At 31.8% G+C, this 25,383-nt stretch overlaps 1 protein-coding gene and 1 long non-coding RNA gene across 2 annotated transcripts in view; one reads left to right on the top strand and one right to left on the bottom strand.

Moving 5' to 3' along the window:
* The window catches only part of LOC123661253, a 315,897-nt gene extending 302,138 nt beyond the window's left edge, over positions 1 to 13,759 (bottom strand). The window contains exon 1 of the long non-coding RNA XR_006744319.1: positions 13,650 to 13,759. This is a non-coding gene — a long non-coding RNA (uncharacterized LOC123661253). The remainder of the gene's footprint in view (positions 1 to 13,649) is intronic.
* Positions 1 to 25,383, top strand: part of LOC123661247 (apoptosis-stimulating of p53 protein 1-like) — a 132,260-nt gene that overhangs the window by 67,846 nt on the left and 39,031 nt on the right. Inside the window, exons 2-3 of the mRNA XM_045596234.1 lie at positions 10,861 to 11,007; positions 21,691 to 21,817. Coding sequence (XP_045452190.1) covers positions 10,861 to 11,007; positions 21,691 to 21,817 — 274 coding nt within the window. The remainder of the gene's footprint in view (positions 1 to 10,860; positions 11,008 to 21,690; positions 21,818 to 25,383) is intronic.

Below are 25,383 nucleotides of genomic sequence, written 5' to 3'. Positions count from 1 at the left end.
ACGAAGAGGTAAATCAGACAAAATTAGAACGTACCTACAAAACTCACGATAGGTTAGGGAAAATACCAGTAGGTCATGTACCAGGCGAAATTGATGTAATTTAAGATCTTGTTGATAATGAAGCTTAAGAAACCTGAGTGAATGACTTTATCGACCGTAATGTGTTTGACCGTACCAGTAGTTATTTCGTAGTCCGTGGATGTGCGATGTGCGTTTAACTCTGGCGGAGGTCGTGGTCTATGGAGACCGTTGTGAGAGAGTAATGTGTTTGCTCTTCGGCTAGAGAGCCGTGGTGTTAGAGGTATTCACTCGGAGATTTCTGAAAGCTTGGTTGTAACTTGTTGTGGAAGTAGAGTACGTCTATAGTTTTGGTTGTGATAACGTCGATGGTACATGGCTGCGTGATTTATGGGTAGTGATTAGTTATGACTGAGATTATTGTAAAGTTCTTCAAATATCTTAAGTTTAGAGCGTAGTTTGTCTACTTTCCCCTTTTACGTAGAGTTTGACTGAGTAGCATGAGCTGCTGTCGCTCGATTTAGGTGACAGTGGCGACTCTTGATTACGGTTATCGTCACTCGATGGAGGTGGCAAGGTTATCGTCACTCGCTGAGTGGCATGAGCTGCTGTCGCTCGATTTAGGTGACAGTGGCGACTCTTGATTACGGTTATCGTCACTCGATGGAGGTGGCAAGGTTATCGTCACTCGCTGAGTGGCATGAGCTACTATCGCTCGATTTAGGTGACAGTAGCGACTCTCAATTACGGTTATCGTCACTCTCTGAGTGGCATGAGTTACTGTTGCTCAATTTAGGTGACAGTAACGACTCTTTTAATTACGGTTATCGTCACTCTCTGAGTGGCATGAGCTACTGTCGCTCGATTTAGGTGACAGTAGCGACTCTTTCAATTACGGTTATCGTCACTCTCTGAGTGGCATGAGTTACTGTCGCTCGATTTAGGTGACAGTAACGACTCTTTTAATTAAGGTTATCGTCACTCTCTGAGTGGCATGAGCTGCTGTCGCTCGATTTAGGTGACAGTGGCGACTATCTTCTTAGTTTAGTTAGTTAGTTTCTTCTGGACTATGGAGGTCTGTGTCGCAGCTTTGATAGGGTCTGTCCAGCGCGTAGGTGATCGACCGCGTGACCCCTTGCCTTCTACCTGCCCTTGGACAACGAGTCGCTCTATGGATTGTTCGTTTCGAACAATGTGTCTGAAATATTTCAGGATTCGAGTTTGCACAGTCGACGACAATCTCTGCTTGATTTTTAATTCCTGTAGGATCGAAATATGGGTTCTAAACGCTGTCCCAAGGGATCCGCAGCAGTCGTCGCCAGCACCACATCTCGAGTGCATCGATTTTGCGTCGGTCTTTGAGTCTAACCGTCCACGTTTCTGCGCCATAAAGAAATATCGGAAAGATTAAGCTCTCATTAGGCGGACTTTCGTGGCTCTGGTGATATTACGGTTGCACCAGACTCTTTTTAACTTGCCAACGGCAGATCTTGTAATAGCACATCTCCTTCGAATCTCGTCTTCGCATCCTCCGGTGTTTGCAATAGTGAAACCAAGGTACACATAAGATTGGACAACCTCACAGTTGCCAATCATAGAGATGTCAGGATGCTTTAGTTCGGCTCGATCCACTATCATCATTTTGGTCTTATCTCTGTTGATCGTAAGTCCAAAGGAGAGGCTTGTTGTCTGTAGAAGTGTCAGCAGGTGTTCCGTGTCCTCTTTTGTTTGAGTGAGAAGAGTAGTATCATCGGCATACCTCAAGTTAGATATTTTTCTACCTCCCACTGAAATCAGTCTGTAGCGACTTTATGTAGAACTAATAATGGAGTCCTGTTCATACCAATCGGGATTGGTTAATTTTGATTTAATGATAGTTTCGCGTATGGTTGTATGGTGTGTTATCAAAAGTGGTTGTACTATCACTTTATCCTTGATTAAGTGTGAATCAGGATAGGCCGAGATGAGACTTTGATACCGCAGTACCTTTTTCCTTTTTACAGCATCACACGAGGACGTGTGACTTGTCAAGATGGCCGTGTCGCAGGGTATGAATACGGAACGTCAAGTGTTTGACTTGGGTGTATTCAGATAATGTCAGTTGTCAATTATTAGCTGTTAGAGTAGTGGGGTGATCGACGCGCCACCTAGCACATCGTTCCATAGTCACCTACCCTCAGTTATTATATTACTCGAATTGTTCTGACGTGTATAAAACGAACGGTGTCACCTCGGCTAAAGTAGTCTTGGCTCTGGCTTGACACGATACATTTGTTGTATCCTGCTAGTAGCTTAACCTAGACTCATTCGATAATTAATTTGTGCATACGAATTAATTGTTACATATTATGGCGGATAACTCGAGCAGTGAAGGTGAGCGTTGATGCGCATCTCAAAGGAGATCTCCTTAAACCTACACCTGGGTCGCAAGTCCTAGGCACTGCTCTGAGTTACTCCCTCTGCCACACGATGGACTCGGTACCCGCACGGTGAACCGTGAATCCATCGAATGCTAAGAAGTTAGTCTTCGCCCCCTTAACTAATAACTACCCGCCTTCCGTACTGCGTTACCTTTCTGTTAACTGATTCCTGTGTTATAATAATTTGGTGATATCATTAATTGTGTTTACTTGTGTCAACATTACCCACTTATGCCCACAGTAGACTGAGTGAGTACTCTGAGACGATGAGAAAGAGAAATATACCTTCAAGCCGAAAAGTATACCTTCTTCCCTATTAATATCTGACATATAGATAAAAATAAAGCTTATAAGCCTCATTTTCTGAGTTTTGTTCAGCTTATTTAGCTTACATAAATTACAAATATATACTTTAGAATTATAAATAAAATTAAACTGTATGTAATCTGTTACTACTTAGGATATAACAATGCATGTAATATCCATAACTCAAATATTAAGGAGGGTAAGGAGAAATCATCCACAGTAAAAGGATGCAAGCTCACATAATTTCGAGACTTACCCTCTAAAAGCTAAAGGATATATTGCGATGAATATTTATATTCTTTAATATTTACAAAGCCATTTTTGGGTATTTTGTGTAGCATGCCGCTAAGAAAATTAATTGTCAAAGTTTGTTCAGTAGACACGCAATATTCTGCTATAAATATTCATTACAATTTATCACAATTAGATTAAGAAACTTAATATTTTAATAAGCAATTCGCAGACAAGCTTATAATCTATCATTTGAGTAATTGTATGTATAGTCTTTTAAAGTATTAAGTAAAATATTTCCTCACTGATTAAACAACTAAATTTTTTACGCATTAATATGAGAACAAAATCTTTCGGATTCTTGCGATAGTAACGTCAACAATTTATTGACTTTTATTGAAAAATTGCATGGTAGATGATACAATAGTAAGTTGTTTCCTTAGATAAAATTTGTTACTCTTTTTACAGTAATTCATATCAGTATAAAAATAGTTGAGTTTTTACATAGTTTTGTGTAAATTTAATTGATAGAGTATTAAAAAAAGTAGAAGGAGCATAGTAATAAAAATAAAAAATATTTAGACACAATCATTTTCTTTATTACGAGTTTTGAATACATTCACAAGGCGTATTTCGAAAAATTGAAAGGAGATAGAAATTCTTTATTGCTGATTATTCCATTTTTGACATCTCGAGACATTGATGTGACGTAATATTTTTTGTTCAGCGTCAGCGCTACTCACTACAGCGCCAAATGTACAAAATGAGGTATTACAGGGACAGATTCCTTTTGAAATATGAAAATGTAATCTTAAATAACATTTTCTGATCGTAGATGAATTTCGGCTCTCGGAAAAACAATTCTAAATGTTATTTTTCGTATAGAAGCAAAATAAAGAAATTTGATTTTATTTTCGTGTATGTCGTTTTGTTATTTGTATTTCATTCTTAGATTTGTTTAATATGCCATGACATTAATTCAGTATACTTGGTTATATTTTTTCAGTTAAGTAGACCTTGATAAAATAAATTCATGAGTTTTGTATTTTAGTTTATTTTTAACGACATTTATTTGTACTCTTACAAAAATATTAAGAAAGAAATACATTTTCGTATTTATTTTTAGTTGTAAGTATGTTATAGTAAATAAAGTATGCAAATTTCATATCTACATAACGTCCTTCTTGTAATTATGTATGATCTCAATAAGTTATATACCAATATTAAGCCTAGTATATAATTGATTGAGCTCATACATAATTACATTATATTATATACTAATATTGAGTCCTTAAGATGACAGCTGGAAGTCGCTGGATTCAGAGGGTGCAGGACCGGACGTAGTGGCAAAAATTAGGGAAGCAGCAGCAGCGGTGGACTTTTAAAGGCTGATGGATGGATGGATGATTGAGTTCTAAGTTTTAATAATGTGTAGTAGTTTGCTGTATTATACAAAGTTAGTAGCTGTTGTCAGGTACAGTGGCGTAGAAATTTGATATCGGATTTGAATTTTTAGTTGCTCTTAAATTATACAGACTAGAACTCTGCTGTAAAGTAAAATATCTTTGGGGTAACCGCATGTTTTAGAACAAATTCTGAGACTTGTATATCAGCCGACTTGCACTTAAGCAGCGAAACGGTTTAAGCTCAAACTCATAATATAAGCAATCATAAGCAGTTGCAAGTCATAATAATTTCAACGACTCTGCAATATTCATTACAATTGTTTGTCATAAGCGGGGATCGAACCCGCAACCCCCAGGGCAGCAGCCACAAACCAGTGCTGTGCGTCAACGCGTCGTCACAACACGTTTGCTTACGGTTCCAAAATACAAGTCTGTCACAAATGGAAAAATAAACAAATCAAGGACAAAGGAGATTTTGTTAATAAAGTTAAAACAAATGATGTAACAAAAAAAAAACTTTTTATTATATAATTATGTCTAATTGTACCAACGACTGTTCTGACTGATGTGATAATTATATTTTTATCAATATAAATCTTTCACACGAGTTCACGCCCTTTTTGGCGCGAACTTGTGGAGGCCTATGTCTAGCAGTGAACTACGATAGGCTGAAGTGATGATGATGATGATGATGATGAGTGATGAAATATTTCTAATGGAAGACTGATAAAGGTATTCAAAGAAAAAAAAAATACATTTTCAACTTTATATTATAGTATCGATAAGTGAAATGTTCTGAGTGTTTCTGAGGATTCCTTAATGAATTGATAAACTTACGTTTAAAGTATAAATTGAATCAAGTAATTAATAAAGGCCAATCCCGATTTCAATTCCGATCATTTATTAACAGGTGAGATGAAGAACTGTCGTCTACATTTCTACTGAATTTATCAAATTTATCAAATAATTTGTCAAAATTTCTCTGAACCAGTAAAATAATATTGAATGTCTACGTCGAAAGAAAATTATTATTAGAGTATTTTGTTGAGATTTAACTGTATTTTCGTTTTAAGGATATAATTTTTGTTTGCAAAAATAAACTGTATTTAATAATGTGTTCTATTTCTTTCTTTCAAAGGCCGCTTTTGTACAATTTGAAAACGTATTGTAGATAAAATTAAACATTAATAAATAATGAAATAAAAATATATTCCAAACCCCATATTAATATACCTCATATTGAATATTTATTTGTCTTTATCCTATGTACTTTGTTAAAATACGTTTTCTGTATTTTATGGTTTTGAAGAGAGTATACAAAAAAACAACGTTTATCTATAGTCACTATTTATATAATATACTTGATATTTTAATTTATCCTTCTGAGTTTTTTATAGCCGTGATTTAAGTTCAAGTTTAACTTTTCGTTTAACTTTAGTCATAATCATCATAACTAGATAAATTTTGACATTACTTTGTAATTTGTAAAACGTGCTTTTATTATAAATTTATCCATAAAGTCGAATTTAAGGTATATGCTTAATGTTTATATCAAAATCAGTTTCGATAGTATTAAATCGGTGGTTAATCTGAGTTGTAAACGATATTTGGTATTTTTTTTCGATACTTATAATCCACACATATATATGCTCGTATCTATATTATTGCTGTACATGAACCTTAAATCCTTAAAAGATTAGTCTGCACTCTTCGCAAGATTTAGAGAGTCGCAACTGCAGAACAAGCACAAATACCCAAAGTGCATTCGAGATGCGGGTATCCGAGATAAGATTAGAAATAAATGCTATTACAAACATGCGGAGGTTTTAGTCGATAATATATTTGGAAACAGCTTAGAGTAAGCATATAAACCATCACTGATAATGTAGGTATTTCATTAGTAGTCATTTAATCCCGGTAGTTATACTTGTTTACTACAGTGTCAAGTACATATGTCATAACGTAGCCAATAGTTACACTATTATTAAATATAATGAAATGCATAATATGTTTATTATTAAAACGTGAGTTAAATTCGAATTGGATTAATATCTTGTAAATCGTTGTATAACGAATTGCAGGTGCTTAATTACTCAAGTATATAATTATCAATTAATTTATCAAATTAGTATGACGAAGCCATGCTGCGTGGCATCGACCACGAAGACGAAGTGAATTAAACTCTAAAGCGTCAGTTTCACTCTAAGCGAGCAATTAATTTGTGTTAGTTCTCAGTAGGTACCTTTGAAGTGATACTTGCCACGAAAGTAGTTAGAAATTCCTAACTATTCCATATACATATGGAATGGACGGTAATTGACCTTAAAACTTGTCAAACTTAAATTACCCGGTGCTAGCTTAATAGCGGAACTTAATTTGCGCTAAAGTTGTAATAATGTATATTAAATTGTAAGAATTAAATGAGCTGACCTACCAGCGTGAACATCCGGTTCATAGGGTATGAAGATTCGTGATAAAGAGTTGAGACTAATAAGAAGCAATTTACTTATAAATAACGTGAATACGATTTTCAAGATACATGGAAGTAAATGTACTAAAAACTGTATTAATATATTAAAGAATACTATTTTGATGTATAAGTTTTTTGTCAATAGAGATAAGAATGTTCTGTCTATACACTAATAACGTGTCAGACCTTGATAAGAGCAATAAGCGAACCCTAGCAATAAGCCGAGAAAATACTTGAGGTGAAAAATTTTGTAATAGATTTTTGTTATTAATTAGAAGGGATTTCTTTTATATATTTTTTATTTAGTTAGTATTATACATTTTTTAATTAGTTTTTAAGGCCATAATTTGTCATTACATATATTTAAGGGGAGGATACTGGCGTCTGCAACACAGTGCAAACTAGTGCAGGAGTCAGGGTAATCTGTATTGTATAATTTATGATTGTGTCCAATAAATATTATTATTATTATTATTATTATTATTTATATTAAATGATGTAAATGTATATTGGAGTACCTTGATAGATGATGATTATAACGCAAGAAACTTATTAGCGTTGTGCCTTTTATTTGCATATTCACTAATATAATTTTTGTGCGGACGTTTTTCTTGCGAAGTTCTTACAATAAAATCTCATTACAGGATTCCACGATGTTAATGAGATGCTTGAAGTACAATTAAAATTTTGCTCAACTCGGAGAATTGTAATATTTAAATTTAATGAATGATGAATTTACAGACACGGAAACATAATATAATATAAGTTTTTATTAAATAAAAAATTATGGTTTAAAGGTAAAAAAAAAGTTATTCAAAAGAAAATCTGCACAGTTGAAATATAATTATTATGACTATGTTTAGCATGTCAGTCTGTACCTACTCCTTTTTTGAACATATACCGGTGTTTGTTTATTTCTAAGTAGGAATTCAAATGAAACAATCATTACGAAAATCGTACTGATTGTCCGTGTCCGTATTTTTTGTACATTTTAGTAAGTGAATCCGCTTGTGGTGAACACGCGGTTTGATTTAAGAAATGTACTCGTATAAGTTTAATTTAATAGGTAAATATCTCTTATTTCATTTAAAATACATTACTGTGAATCTCTGGTGGTTTAGACGCCCGCTAAAAGTTTTTATAATCATTTTTTTTTTATAATATAATCACAATTTTTTCTATTGTTCTTTTTAAAAGGGATGAAGTTAGAATTCGAAAGTTAGTATAAACCCTCCTTAAGTTTGTCTTCCAAGGCAAAGATGTTGTAAATCGCATTGATAAGCTTTGTACCCTATTTTTGCATTCACATGCAAAATACTGTCGCGTGTGAAACTGTAATTCAAACGCGGCACCGCGCCTGCATTATTTCGTCGTTAACCTATTTCTGTCTGTGTACGTATGTTTAAAAGGTTTTCACGTGTGACCTTTTCTTCGTAATATCTGTCTGTAATGATTAAGTTAGACACTAAGTTGTGGGATGCTTTCATGAGAATTTTAATGAGATTTCTAGTTACACATTATTTATTTTAATTCTGTTTTCTTTTTTACCTAACAATTAATTTAAACACGATTTATGTTATTCGTAACAATAAAACTTACTCTAATATATATAACATCAGAAAAAAAATGTTCATACAAATGACGCAATACTTAATTAAACTTTGTATATTGTTATTTGATGTAGGTTATAATTTACCATATTCGTTAAAAGATATAAATTTTCCGAATTCCGCATATTTTACACGATCATTATTCATGTCACACACGTGTTGTGAAATATCCTCGGCTTTAACATATTTGTGTAACATATCCTCGCCAATACGTTACCACGGACGGACGCTATCAACAAGTGTCAAGATTTACATTCGGCCACTTAATTCTTCCGTTATGGCGCTGAAGGGAAAAGTCCGAACTTTTTCTGACCCAATAGTAACAATCGATAAGGCAATTTATTATGTACGAAGAATTGGGTTTATAAAACATGTTTTACATTGTATCTAAAAGACAGTGTATTTCTTATTTCTGTAAAATGTACGTTTGTTTATTTTTTTTTATTTTCAATCCATTTCGGAATCAAAAACCCCTTTTTTTCTAATGATATTAAATTAATACTTTATAAAATAAAACGTAATTATTTTTTGAATTATAAATTCTAGATTTTGATTTAAAAAAATAATAGTCTTAAAAGTTGAATAAGGCCATAAATCACTTTTGTTGTTTCAGTCAATCAGTTGATGTTACAATATTATTTTTAAAATAAAACATAATTTAATCCAATATTGTAGCAACAAATGTATAAAATTGTAATTATTTTTAAGTAAGCACAAAAGTCGCAGTTGGTAGTTTACCGGTTATCGCCGAGTTTCACTCATACTTCAGCTTCTACAAATACGCTACGAATGTGGGTTACGTGAAAAGACAAAGTGAAATATTTGATGTCATACATCAGTAATGGCGGAGGGAATGACTTGGAAATAGTTTCTCTACAAATTTAACGTTAAATTTGATGAAAGCGAAAGTTCTTAAAGACATGTGAATCTTCGCTTAACAACATTAAATAATAAACAAATAAACGTCACAAACTCAACCATAGAATTACATTCCAAACGGCAGAATGAAATTCCTTTCAAACTGAATTATCGCTGTATTTTATTTGGTATTTTCGGTGCTTAATCCGTGGATCTGACAGTGCCAATAAAACCGAACGCAGGAATTAACTGGCATTGACTAACTCTATTGTATTGTGTTTCATTCATAGGATTAAAACTCATGAATTGGTGATATAATTCGAAAATGTAATTATTTGTTGAATTACATTACATTATAACAGCTTATATGGTATTAAAACATTTTCAATTAAATATGAAATCGAACCTACTCATCAACTAAATTAAACTAATAAATGAATCCTAGAATTTTTATTCCATATTTTAGGAAATGTGAAATAAAAAATATATTACACTGCAGTAAACTTTGCAAAGCAAATTTGCAGATAGTTAATGAGAAGTAAACCTCGATTCGGATCGAATAAATGAACAGATTCTTCTAATTATTATAGCCGATGATCAAATTAGCGTTTACTCTTTAAAATTTTCGAATAAATAATTTTTAGAACTGTAAATTAAATTAAACTTCCTGTTTTAATTTTAAAACTAGTTAACGTACGCACATTCATATATTATATACCATGGGGGTAAAAAAACACGTTTTTAATTTTATAAGATTGTACTGTTAACGAAGCTTTAAGCAGTGTAAACTGGTGTATTTATTGCTTTGTAAAGTTTTTTGAGTTAATGTATAACATAATATCTCTTAACTTTTTCAAAATAAAATTGAGCCCATTTTTAACAAAAAATTAATAAGAACCTCATAATTTATTCCGAAACCTATAAAAGGCGTTTGTTTATTTTGTTTATTTTTATAACAAAACACGAAAATGTCGTTTCACATTTTATTATAACTTTTATTAACTTATCTTAATAAACTTAGCATACAACATTCCTAAGCTACGTAACACTTTTTAGTCAATGTATTCAAAAAGATAACGTTCAAGAAATGTTTTTGATACCATGTGTCGTAATCTTCGGAAAGAAATTGTTTTATTATTAGATTTGATCAGTTTTGTTGTTTCTTTATGGAAATGATGTTATAGATAAGTTTTTAATATTATTTTTATTTTGTGTATTGAATATTAAGTCTCTTCAACGAAACCCAAATCGTACTTTGATTGATATTATCATCTGAATAGTACACATCTGAATAGTACACAGTTAAAATGATTTTAAAGATTTTTTTTTTGCATTGCTTAATTTGCCCTAAACACCTAAAAAGAAATCCAATTAAAATACTTTTTGTACCTAGTAATTGGGTAAAACTGGAAAGTTTGGCGCAAACTTGGGGAAGCCTCTGTCCAGCAGTGGACTGCAATAGGCTAAAGAAAGAGTGAAAGAGAGAGAGGGAGAGACCTAGTAAAGTTTAATCAATGGCGTTTTTGTTGTGTTTGTTGCAGTTGGGGGAAGGGGTGGAGCTGACGCTGGGTGAACTTCGGGCGATGGCGCTCCGACAGCAGCAGCAGATCGATACCCAGCACCAGTTGCTGTGCGCCAAAGAGCAGCGGCTGCGTTACTTGAAACAGCAGGAGGCGCGGCAACATCAGGTACCATTCTATTGAGAAAGTTTATCGGGATTGATAGAAGTTTCAATATCGTGCATGTTTGTGTGTATGTATGCGTGCGTGTGTGTATGTGGTGTGAATATTTAACTTTAATTTATCGCTCAATATTACCAGCTAATACATAACAGTAATATTTATGTATCTTTCCAAATGTTCTAACTACAGCAATGTCGATAAGAAACTCATACAAAATTCTAGACGTTTTTTCTTTTACCTTTATGATAGTACTGAAATGCCTTTTTTCTTCTGATTATATATTCACCTTAAGAATACGTGACATCCGGGTTCGGGATTTAAAATAAGTGTAGGTACGTAATTTCTGTCAGAAAATTCTATTTATTTGAGAAAATGTCAGCGTTACACGTTAATTGATATTCACTGGATCAAACTTCTGTGTTCGTATTTTCGCAGTTTCAGTATCATTTAAATCAGATTGTCTACACGTGCGTATAGACTTGCTGTCATATAACTGTCGAATAATATCAATGTCACACGGCTTACTGTTTCTGTCGTTAGTATTTTTTTTTTGTTCTAAAGCGTATCAAAAGAATCTCTTATTACACAAAGATATTACAAAAGTAAGAATAAACATAATATATTATACATTATGTTCCAACCAATAAAGGCAGTACGTACCGAAAACATCTATAATGGAATTACTATCACAGTACTTCCAAGATAATGTTTTGCTTGCACTTTTTTTTTACTGTAACCACATTGACTTTGTTAAAACTCAGCGTTACCTTGGTATTACTATAGATACTAACCTCAATTGGAAGGTACATATAAACAATGTTTGTGACAAATTACGTGCCCTTTTAGCCAAATTACCTAACCATAATTAAACCCAAAATTCCATTCACAATACTATTAATGTTTTATAAATCTTTAAGTGAATCTATTATATCTTATGGACTAAGCACCTACGGTCTTACATTTAAATCACATCTCGATAGAATCTATCATCTCCAATTACGAATCTTAAAAACAATCATACCCATATACATAAGAAATAAATACAAAAACAACTCATTGAAATTATTTAACTACTGCAAAGTAATGTCAATACATACTAAAATAAAATATACGTTATTAATAGAACAATATTTTAATTCAAACATTCAAATAAAAGTGAGTCACTATACACTAACAAGAAATATTACAAATCATACATTAAAAATACCTAGGCATAGTAATTTTTATGGAAAACGTACGCTTGAATATATTATTCCATTCTTAATAAATAATCTGCCATCAAATTAAAAAAAAAATCAAAAAAATAACTATAAAAAACATATTTAAAAAATTCTTTTTAGACCAACTTAAAGAGAGAGATTGACATGACCGCATTTATTATTTTTATTATGATTGTTACTATTTTTTAACCACTTAATGTTATTTTTTTTTCTTTCCAATATATTCACATGTATAATCTATATTTGTAAAGCTTTATATCATATTTTTATGTTAGTATATAATGTCGTATGTACTTTAGTATTATTACTTTAGAAACACAGTGCACTGTTAAACTGCGCATTGTTTTTGCTGCACTGTTTATCACATAAATTGTATCTTTTTTTCTTCTGTAAATAAATAAATAAATAAATAAAGTGGCAAACTTTAAAATATAATCCCCATTGGATACATTTTGTACTATAACATAAAATAAGTAGGTATAATGTTTTAACTTTTTAGCGTTCCGTTCCCAAATGGTAAAACGGGATCCTAGTACTAAGACTGAGCTGTCCGTCCGTCTGTCACCAGGCTGTATCTCATGAACCGATGATAGTTAGACAGTTGATATTTTCACAGATGTCGTATTTATGTTGCCGCTATAACAATACTCCAAAACTGAATAAAATAAATATTTAAGGCGGCTCCCATACAATAAACGTGATTTTCTTGCTGTTTTTATATATAAAGGTACGGACCACTGCACGTGCGCGAGTCCGACTCGCACTTGGCCGGTTTTTAAATACAACTTCGCTCTCATACTACATTCTTTAAAAATAGTTTCGTTGCCAGCGTTCATATCTTGTATTATAACTCATTAAGAGGCTTTAATCGACGGAGGACTCGAAACTACTCATAAAGGTGGATCAACTTAAGTTATTATACTATTAGACGTTATCCTGCCCTTAACATCTATTCATTCTTAATAGGATTACTTGCTTCGTTTCTTACAACGGCTTAAACATGCTTAGCCACAGTGGTTTCCGGCTTTGTAGCACTTATTTTGAGGGAATATATCACCGGTTTTCACTCCTTTAAATAACCTTTTCTAGCTTTACCTTTGGTATATTTTTAATTTTAATTTTAAGAGCTTTGTCTGCTATTTCTGACTATGTCGCTATGTAATTAATAATAAATACATTTGTATATAATAAAATGAGGCTTATAAAAGAAAAGGACTAGCCAATTAGCTATTTCCAATGCTAATCCCTACCAATCGCAATCTAAGCCTAGCTTCAATATTCCGCATTATTAAATACTAGCTTCCCGCCCCGGCTTCGTACGGGTATTTAACAAAAATTTCCAATCCCTAATTTTTTTTAATAACTTCTTTCCTTTTCGTTTCGAAATCGCTTGTTTCGCTGTTCAAATCGAACTATGGCGGGCGACACCGGGCTCTTATATATTCAGAGAGCTAGGCTCTAGGATATTCGAGAAAGTTTGAGAATATTTTCTTTCTCACACCTTCTAGAATGTTCTCGACATTATCGTCCGCCGTAACAATAGGTTTTGCAGCTGTAGCATACGTAGTAAAGACGCGAAATTTAAAAACTTAAATTTTAAAATGTTTTCAGAACTAATTTGAATAACTAAAATTATGTCGTTAACTAATTTGAATAACTCCAAAATATAAGTTAGCTACTGCTCTATAAATACATTAAATTTAATAACTTTATTATAGTAACAAATGTAATTTAAAACTTTATTGAAATTGGAATTTTAAATTTCGCGCCATTACTACACATGCTGCAATTGCTCGCAGTGCCTTTCAAAATGCAACCCAAATAATCGTTGTTCTGAATGAAGTTCAAATACTCGACAACAGATGGCGCCACTACACTTAAAGTTGAAGGGTAGGAAAAGCCCTTATATCTTTAAAAACACGCCCTTTAGGTTAAAACGGGAACTTTCTTGTTCGAGGGGGGATAAAGGGCTATCACACTATATAGGTCCCTTTATCGTGCCGGGACTCCTTTTTAAGTTTTATCGGCACGAACATTTTATCAACTTAGTTTTATTATATTTAATGATTTAAAACATTTTTCTTAACTCTATACGTAATCCCTTGAGATATATCTAAATATATTACAATTTAAATATTATATAAATTTTATTCTTCAGTTAATTCTACGCCAGAAATTTAAAACACGTATAAAATTCTCTTCGTAATATCAAAGCTTGATGGAGTGTTGTAGGGGAACTTTTGAAATGAGCCTTTTCTGTAGTGAGACATTAATATGTTTTTACTTAGGCGCTTCATTTTGTAGTCACGTATATCTGATGAATCGCTTCAAAAGCCCTTTTTATTTTATTATAAATTAAAAAGATAAATCGACATGAAAATTGTAGTTACCGGTATTTAAGTTAAAATTAAAGTTAAAATAAAATGAACCGTAGTATTTAATCGTGTTTTAAGTTACAACTTAGCCATAAGTCATCTTTGGGTGTTCTAAAGCCATCGTCTTCTGAACTTTTCTAATATGTAGGCGCTATTATTTCTTTAAAAAGAAAATCTTTTGTAATATGCGTCTGTTCTGTTAAATGACGTAGATTTAAACTTTATATAAATAGTATAGTATTTTGTATGTATGTAATGAGCTACATTGAATTTAAATTACTAATTTTTACATAAGTCCATCTACGTTTTAAGAGTTTTATTTTGTTGTTACGAGAAATAAAAATTAAATTACCAAAAGAACGTGGGATTCAATAATGCAAAGAAAAACGGAGGTTGCTTGCTAGTTAATAATAAATTACTTTACAACATGCCACATGCGGCTCCGCCAGCGTATTTAATGCCTTTCCCGACAGTAATGTGTACGACAAAACGTCTTAAAATAAAATGATGACAATATGACTAAACAATATTCAAATTATTCCATATTAACATGATTAGCAATATTACTGCACTATAATTTGTCTGTCTTATGTAAGGATAAACAAATAATATTTATAATTAAAGTTTTCGTAAAGGCGTTAATGTTATAAGTTGCATTGCTCATTTTCATAATTCTTTTACGTCAGACGCTCTGTTATAAATTAGGTATATATAGATATTGATACAAATAAAGGATAAAAACTCAACCATTAAACCGCGAACAAAGATTTCATTTTTTTTTCATAAATATTTGTTATTTCTATATTTTCTTTCTAAGCAAATGTAATTTAAAATTAGCCGCAAGCAAGAGGTGGTAAGGTCAACTGGGGATTTGCGTTTCAGTTATTAATTTAGTAGGATGAGCAAAGCAAGCGACCTGCTTTGAGTAATTTATGTTGCCATAATTAGAAAAGTCTTTAAACACTTATAATATTATTTACTGCTAATTCGTTATCACACAAGTTTAATCAATAGATAAAAACATGAAACAGTAGTCAGTGTTCTAGGAGATAGCGAATTTTTTAAAAACAATATTTACAAAATTAAAAAAAATATATATATAATAAGTTGTAATTTCAATCTTTATAGTTTCATGTTTCAATAAAGCAATCATGTAACGAGTAAAACACTATTGCAGGTACTTCAAATATCTACAAATTTGTTAGTATACGGCACATCCAATATGTAAACTTTAGTAGAGGTAAACTGTTTGTTAGTCTATCTTAGTTTCTACGTCTCTCATATTAACGGTTGCTTCATGTACGGAAATACAACAATACAAATGATTGTGGCTTTGCGGTACCAAATGTAGTTCGTACTGTAACTATAGTATCTATTCAAAGAGATATGTAAAAGGAACAGATAGGTGAACGGAACTAATTGCTGATAAAGTTCAGAATGTTATGTGATATACCTAAACATTATTACGATTTGTATGCTATAAAATTATCTGGATTGTTTTTTTCATGAGCGAACTTCAATTTATCCGCCTGGCATGCGTGTCTATTCGTAAACAGTGTAACTAATTTTGTTAACCGACTTCCAAAAAAGGAGGAGGTTCTCAATTCACGTGTATTTTTTACGTATATTACCTAAGAAATTTTGACTGGGTAGACCGATTTCGATTATTTTTATTTTTATCGAAAGGTGGCGTGTCTCATGTGGTCCCATTTAAATTTGATTGCGATGTAACGTAATTTTTGAGCTATATCTAATAATGAGTATTTACTTGACTATTTCGTCGACTTACGTAGTATTACACTGCATAACTTATCACTGGGTGTATCGATTTTGATAATTATTGTTTTAATTGAAAGCTGATGCTTGTTTTGTAGTATCATTTAAATTTGATCGAGATCTGATAACTACTTTTTGAGTAATCTTTGATAAAGTAAGTTTCCAAAAGAAAAAAATTATTTATTTAGTAACTTATGTGCAAGGTTAACATTATCGACGATCAGTTTATGTTATATGTTAAATTGGCCCTCAGACTCGTAACTTTTTAATTTTAATTTCCAGGATACAAATACTTTGAAACCCTGTTACTAAACGTTTGGATGTTTGTACGTCTTCTGTATATCAAAGTCTATTATCTACCTTTTACATCATCATTGGTGAGCTTTACGTTAAATTTTCATAGAATATGTAATACTATGGCTTCTGTAAAGAAAGTTAATAAACATTAAAAAAATTAGGTATATGAAAAGTGGTTTTGTTCAAGGTTTATAACTCATCTTTAACAAATGTGTCATTAAAAATACACTGGCTCGAAATACTTCTTGTGATTAATCAACTCACACGACAATTTTTTCGTAAACTTATTTAAATAACTTCTAGTAATATACTATACCAGAAAAAAAAAATTACAATTATTTAAAAAATGTTTAATTTTCTTTATTATTTCACCTTTCGTACGCAACCTTTATAATAGTGTCCCGAGAATGAAAGGAAGCGAAAAATGAAAATAATGAGGGAAGGTATGAAAATTGTCCATTAAAATTTCTATTAGATTTAACTATGCAAATGCTTTTAAGTTACGCGTTTAATTTAAAACAGGACATTGCGACATTTCGGTCTTAATATATGATTTCTTTATTTTGCCGTTTTCAAATGAAAATGAAATTCCTTTCATACTTTACTTTGATATTCAGAAAATTTTGTATTGTATAGAGAAAATTCTGTTTAGTTATTTCTAATTCCAAACTTTAAAAAATATTTTAGCTTCAGAATATTGATCTCAATATTGAATGAACACGCTAAGTGTCAAAAGTGACTACTAGTCTGGCTTTATTAGACGTATTATCTATACTTTTATACTAATCTAGACTAATATTATAAAGAGGTAAAGTTTCTAACTTTGTTGTTTGCCGGGGGTAATCTTCGGAAATACAGATCCGATCATGAAAATTCTTTTACTAACGGAAAGCTACACTATTCAGGAGTGATATAGCCTTTATTTTATTTTTATTGAACAACAAATTCAGTGAAAAATAAATGTAAATCAAGTCGGAGAAATATGCGAGCGAGATGAAACCTTTACTATATATTAGCATCACATGCTTGTTCTTTATATAATAAAAAGATGCGTCGTACATTCATTCAAGATTGGAATGTCTTTTCTCTTCTCAATGCGCGGGCGCCTTAGCTTAAGGCACAGTTGCGGGTCACTCAACAATATCTATCAGTGTACCTAATTATGCCGTGAACTTAAACCCCTTTCTCATTTCATGTGAAGAAACGTGTGAAAAGACTATAGCCACCCGCACCTTGACTACAAAATATACCAATACACCGGACCTTGACCTTGTTACTATGACGACTGCCAGTTAGCAACCCACCTTGTAGGTTATAAATCATCACTTTACTAAGCTACGATTCAAATGATCAATTCAGCTATTATAAATCACAATCAATCTGACACATTTCGAAATTTATTACGGGTAAAACCGTGTCAGTTGGGAAAGAATTCTAGGATTTTTATACCTAAACCTAATATAGTTTAATTTTCTTTATTTTTAGCCAGCGTTGCTAGTTAATGTAAATTAAGTCGCTGGTATTATCAATAATTGAATAAGTCTTTATAAACGGGGTCTTTTCAGACGTTGAAGGAAAGCCAAATAATTTATTAACGAAGCTTTTAATTCCGAACAGAAACAGTAACAGTTAGTGATATTTTACTTTATTGTGTATTTAATAAAGTATAAAATAACTTACGTTCAATGAAGACGCTTCTTCATATTTTTGAAATGAATTGTTTTTCTTCGTTAATTGGCTTCCTTGGTTCGTCGTTCTAGGGATTGTCCTTATTGTCAGAAGAATATTTTATAACAATAACGTAAATTTCATTATGAGCAAGAACTATTGACCTTAATCGTATATTTCAAATCTTTTATTATTTACAAATTTAAATGTAATCAAAACTTTTAGAGATCTTCAAAAAATTTTAATGTGTCTAAGGGATTATTGCTTAGACAATAAAGAGATCAATACTAAAACACGTAAGTCTTTTCTACATTTAATTTCACAACATCTGTTAAACACATACACATGGAGGCCGTATTGTGAGAAATGTTTATTTTAGTATCATAATTACGACCATTTTATTGTACTGGTAATGAAAGTTATATTAACGCTGAATAAATTGTGTTGTTCAAATATTACTTTTGGTATTTGTTCTTGTTCCATTCCGCCTCGGAGGGAACGTTAAGCTGTTGGTCCCAGTTGTTTTGATTAACCAGGTGTTAAACAAAATCAAATAATTACCGTTAATCTTGATGAGACGATCCGCTGAGCCGCTTTGTATCTGCGAATTAATTTTTTCTTATATAAATGTGACTTTTGTCCAACAGTATTACGTTAGCAGACTGCTTAAGCTTAGCGCGTTAAAAAAATACTAAAATTTAATAAAAAATGTAGGTATCTAAACAAGCTTGTAAAATATATATGTTAACAGTCTTAGGTTACTCTACTCGGCTATGAATAAAAGTGTACAATACAGTCTTTTCAGAACTTGGTGGTTATTTAAAGCCCACCCTCCCTCATTTTCAAGTTTTATATTTTGTTAGGCGATTTAAAAGTTTTAAATTGAATATATAAACGTGTAACGATAAAGAATTAGGTTGCTTTAATGATTAATCCCATTTGTTTTGTCTAACTTTGTTGGGCTTACTTATATTTCTTATCTTTTAACATTAAAATAGGAATTTCATACAAGGTGACTTTAAATTTCGATATTTATCTGGGATCATAACATTTTGAAGTAGAAACACGCTGTTTGGCTACGCTAATTCTAATTTAACGAAGTAATTTAATAATGATTTTTGTAAGTAACTCTCAACTAGATAATGATAGTTTATACTAAAGATCATCGCTCTGATTTAGTGGTGAGCGCACCGTGTGGGAACTCACACATCGGCGATTGCGGGTCCGAGTCCCGCTCGGGATGGATATTTGTATTTGTGTAAATATTTCTTTCCGGTCTGTTTGTCTATCCTTCTGGGTCTTCGCATCATGCCTCGGAGATCACATTAAGCAGTCGGTCTCGGTTGTCAGAGACACCTGATAGCGACCGTAATTCATATTAGTGATTATATCCACCAACCCGCAGTGGAGCAATGTGGTGAATTAAGCTTCGACTCTTCTCCTATGTGGAGAAAGAGACCTATGCCCAGCAATGGGATGTTACAGGTTGACTCGTGATACTAAAGATACTAGTCGCAGATACAAACCCTAATAATTTTGCGAAAGGTAAGAGATTGAAAATTATTTTCCGAGGAAAATATAAATCTCGCAGCCTGAAGTCGGACGCCGTAAGCCTAATGCGATATTTATCGCTCTTAAAATAAACTTTTCCCACCTAATAAATAAGAATGAAACATAAATAAAATTACCCTTCGGATTTACTTTGTTTCGAAGTCACACAATCACAATGAACCTAAATTATGAGTATATTGTATCGTCACGTTAAATTTTATACGTTTGTGTAAAAAATGTTGTATATCTATTTCGTTCAGGCATAACGATGTTCATTTCATTCATTCATTATTTATACGAAATGACCGTTAATATCCTCATAAAAGTTTTGTATCATCATATTAAATATGTTCTCTTTATATTCATTTTTTAATTAAATTTTAAATTAAATTATTTTTTAAGATACATAAAATAATATAAATTACAAGTAAAGGAGATGACCTTATTTGAAATCCACAAATTAGTCTCATTATATCAATACTCACAACTGTTAAAAAATAAATAAATATTAAATGAATATAAATCTAATAATAAAGTATTATTAGATTTAAATTAAAGTCGCTTGTAATATCAATACTAATATAGTATGCTAATATCAGTTGCACAATTTCTCATGGAAAATACGCAGGTGTTTAACTACTATATTAAATGACTCTCAGCTATTTGCCCTTACCTATTTTATATTCCCTTACCTACGCTACACTTCATATAGATTTGACTTACAACCAAACACGTTACAACTATAAATACGTTTAAATAAAGGGAACTGGTGAAAGTATTCCGTATGGAAATTATATTTATTTTTTGAGTATTTAATGTAGGACGTAATATTTAAATGACTTTGTATGTATATATAGTGATACTAAATAATGTTTCAAAACGTTTGAAATATGTTGAATGTTTTTTGGGAAGTAGTTCGAATCACTAGATTTAGAATTAATTCCCAATCGGCGTTCCCTTTATTGTCAAATCAAATTTACAGAAATCCGCAAGCTCTTTAGGAATTTCCTGTTTTATTCAATACGAACGATATTAATGTGGATACCCTTTTGATATTAAAGGCAGAATCTCTTAAGGGAATAAAACCCCGATGAATAATACCAACTGGGAAATTTAAATAAGTGTTTTATTTTGTTCATCGTTTCACAAAGAAGAAGAAATAGAAAAACATTGTAACTTATATTCTTTATTGGCCTGTTGTCATTTTGATCTCATAGGTACATACATAGTTATTTGACGTGTAAATAGGACAGTAGAACCTATCAAAGACAGGAAATACTCCAATAGAAGATTACTAGTGTATAAATGAGTGATTTGGTCAAGTTTTTTTTATTTTTTTGTAGAGAACACAGTACCGACAGCACAAAGCTAAATTCAAATTGCAGATACAATGCAGACTTAACCATATATCCACAACATGAGTTACGTGTAATAATAATTTAACATGGATTTAATTCAATATTACAGAAGATGGTTAAGTTACTGATGCTAACATGTTAGTAATTTGAATAGGCTTTGATATACAAGTGTTTGATTTATTGAAGACTAGCTGTACCCCAAAGCTGCCTAAGCCTAAGCTGTAAAATTAATTAACTAATGTTCGTTGTAACTGATTTTTGTTGTATTTCGAGCGTAATGTGAAACGCCAAATTTTAATTTTATTTAGTACATGGTATTTTAATGACGTTTAAGTTCACTCTTCATTTTATTTATAAGTGAATTTCACGCGTTTAAACAGGCACGTTTCTATACCTTTAATTATAAATTTAATGTGTCATAATTATAATAATCGATGTTAACAGGTGGCGATAGAAGGCGAGCGTCTGCGAAGGTTGCGCGAACGCGTCGAGGCGCAAGAGCAGAAATTACGGAGGTTAAGGGCGCTGAGAGGCCAACTTGACCGGAACAAGCAGGCGAATATTGCTCTTAGTGAGTATACCATAAACTTTTAATTACTTTAACCAATTAAATTTTGAATATTTATAAAGATTTTTTAAATAGTTATTCTGATATTTCCTTGAGACCTTTGATTGACGTTTGGTATTAAATATAACAATAATAGGCGCCTGAAACCTAGTATTAGTCGATTATTTTTCTTACCGCACTGAAAAAGGCTTCCTATCTGTAAGAAAAAAATAAGGTACCAGAACTAGTGAAACAAATGAAATGATTTTTGATTGAAAAAATATTTTCTCTGAACAATGTAGAACGACACGAAGAAATGTTTCATAAAATTGGATGTTAAATTCATTTTTACATAATCGTACTATGCAAGAAAGGGAACTATATACAGCTACGTTTAACTAGAAGATCCAACATGTGATTAACAAACTGTGGTCGTAGTTTTAAGGACAGACAGGTTGACACATTTGTCAAAACGTCCAATTCGACACGTTCTTTGCAGCAAAAGCAGCGTTGAAATATTTTAGGTGGTTAGGTGAAAGTATTCTGGAATATTTAACTCTAAAATAAGACAGAATGACATTTTTTTTGTGCATGTGTGGGTACACGTACGAAATATCGGAAGTTACAAAATGGCAATCACGGGAAGACCCGTATTTGTAAAAGTGTATACATATGTTTCCTTGCATTTTGTAGCCCTGAATATTCTTGACCTATATTCATACTTCGTCACATTGACAGGTCCAATTAGCGCGAAGATCCATCACTATTGTTAAATATTTACCTTCATTTAAACAAAGGTATAAAGGTAAAGGTAAAGGTAAATAAATATATGGCTGTTATTAGTCTCTCTATATCACAAGAAAATACTTTGCTACTGTTTCACAAAATTTAATTTATTTAATACATTAAAAGTAATATAAATTCAAACACATAGTTTCATGGGCGACGGTAGCCATTTAATATGTAAGTCTTTTATTAATTGTAGTGATATCCTACAAAATAGCTAAAAAGATTTTTATTATACTACTAAGTCGGCAAACAAGCGTAAGACTCACTTGATGGTAAGCGATTACAGTAGTTTATAGACGCCTGCAACACGTTACCGACCGCAGGAACACAACACTGCTTGAAAGCAGTATTATTTAGCAGTGATGATCTTCTGTGATGTGATGATAATATGATTTGATGATAAAGTTTAACTTTACCATTTTCTCGAATGTCTTATTATGAAATTACTAGTAAAGCTAAGATTATTACGATATTTGTGGGATCGTAAATTAAATTTTCTTATAATATATTATAGTGTGTGTAAAATATTAGTGGTCGTTCGTGTAAAAAACTTACGTATTACTCCGGAAAATGGAAAAAAGAATATTGAAAAAGCTTTCAATGTATTCGACTTCCAAGCGAAATAACAATAAACCTAAAACACAATAGCAACCTAGTTCATTGTTCTAAGGAAAAACCTTCAAATAATTTTTATAAAACCTACATAAAAATAGTGTTGTATTTATTTACGGACTACTTTTTTGATACCTTAAATTGAACAAATTTTACGACATTAAACCAATACAATTTAATTTCAAGAAACTGGGTGACCGAGCATAGCTCGGTTTTTTTTTTGGTAAATCGTGTTTTTGGATATTTAATTTAAAACATATTGATGAAATATAAATAATATTTTTCGACCTTACCGTCATAATAATAAAAAATTAATACGTTAAATAAAAAAAATCACGAGAGCAATTAGAAAGCGGGTTTGAGCCGGGGTCTTCTCGTATCGAGACCGGCATTTCCCACATAAGCTACTACAACTTTGTAAATAATGGCGAAACGTAACTTCGTATTCTAATAATTAACTTCGCCAACGCTTTTTAACATTTATATAAATGATTTGATAGCGGAGCTCAGCAGTACCAGAGTTGGCTGTTACATAGATGGTGTATGTGTGAACAACATTAGCTACGCTGACGATATGGTGCTGCTGAGTGCGTCCTCTGTGGCATAAGAAAATTATTGTCAGTATGTGAGTCGTATGCTAAGTCACACGGCTTAATTTATAATGTAAAAAAGAGCAAAATAATGGTGTTTAACGTCCGAGGCAAGTGTACGAAGGAACTACCACCGGTATTTCTAAGTGATTGTATCCTGGATAGGGTGGATAATTTTAAATATCTCGGGCACTATCTGATTTCCGATCTCAAAGATGATGCTGACATTGAACGAGAGCGGAGAGCATTGTCGGTGAGAGCGAATATGCTTGCTCGTAGGTTTGCACGTAGTTCACCCAATGTTAAGATAACATTATTTAGAGCATATTGTACATCCTTTTACACGTGCAGCCTATGGGCGAGATATACTCAAAAATCTTATAGTGCTCTCCGCGTTCAATACAATAACGCGTTCAGGGTGTTGTTGGAGCTACCTCGAAAAATGGAACGGTGCAGCGGTGATTCGTGTGTTCTGTAACATTTATTTATTAAAAAAAAAAAAAAAATTGTAATAACTAAACTAACATAGTATGTAAGAAATATTGTTTACTAACCAAAATGAGTCACTGGTCACTTTAATAAAGAATATTATTATTATTATTATTATTATTATTATTATTATTATTATTATTATTATTATTATTATTATATTGTAACAATTTTTCATTGCCTGAAAACTGACACAATGATATTTTCTAAAAATTAATAATAGCTAGTTTCATGAAAATCGATGGAGCTGAGCAGATTTCCGAGATTCAGATTATATATATGTATCCAAGAATTTCTCGTTTAAAGGTATTAAATTCAATTGAGTTACCGTTACGCCTCAATTATGTAACGTCATTTTACACTCTTAATTGTAAAACGTTATGACTTTTAAAACATATAGCATCACGTGACTTAAAATCCGCAGACACATTTCACAGAATATTTTTCATCTAAATGGCATCGTAAGCAATCTTAATAATACTAAATATTACTTATGCTTTATTATTGTTTTTAATAATGTTTATGTTAACATCAACTTGTAAGCTAGACTAAGGTGCAGGTGCGAACCGGTTTCTTCGTGGCATACTGAGTACTGACTAACATCTAACATCTGACTTAAATCTAAAAGCTCCACTTTTGCAAATATTTTATGCATTTTTATTAGTAACCAATGTTTTTTATTTTATATAATTATTAGATAATCATTTGTAGGACATTTATTTTTTATAATGTAATAATATCTTTTAAATGGTTATTAAACTACTTCGCTAAAAGCCGTTCAATCATTCTGTTCAATTTTGCGATCATCTGTTCGATTAATAGATATTTAAGCTTGTATTTTAAAATAATGGCGTTGATTAATGAATGAGCTAGCCATCTAAATAAACGACTGTTTCATCCCAATTGGCTGCGACATACACAGTGTTCAGTATTTTTTATCATTTTATTTTTAGATTCATTTTGAGAGAAAATGGATATTCAAATTTCTTTATGGTAGGATAATTTAATAAATTCTAATCCAGTTTTATTTTAGTTACCGGATCTGTTTTCTCCTGTATATAATTCAATGTGACCTCTTGTACGCGTAAAGGCCTTGTCAGCGAGTAAAAA

This window comes from Melitaea cinxia, chromosome 16 (assembly GCF_905220565.1).
Source record: "Melitaea cinxia chromosome 16, ilMelCinx1.1, whole genome shotgun sequence".
In the NCBI taxonomy this organism is placed as follows: Eukaryota; Metazoa; Arthropoda; class Insecta; order Lepidoptera; family Nymphalidae; genus Melitaea; species Melitaea cinxia.
This window is presented reverse-complemented; position numbering and strand designations above follow the sequence as displayed.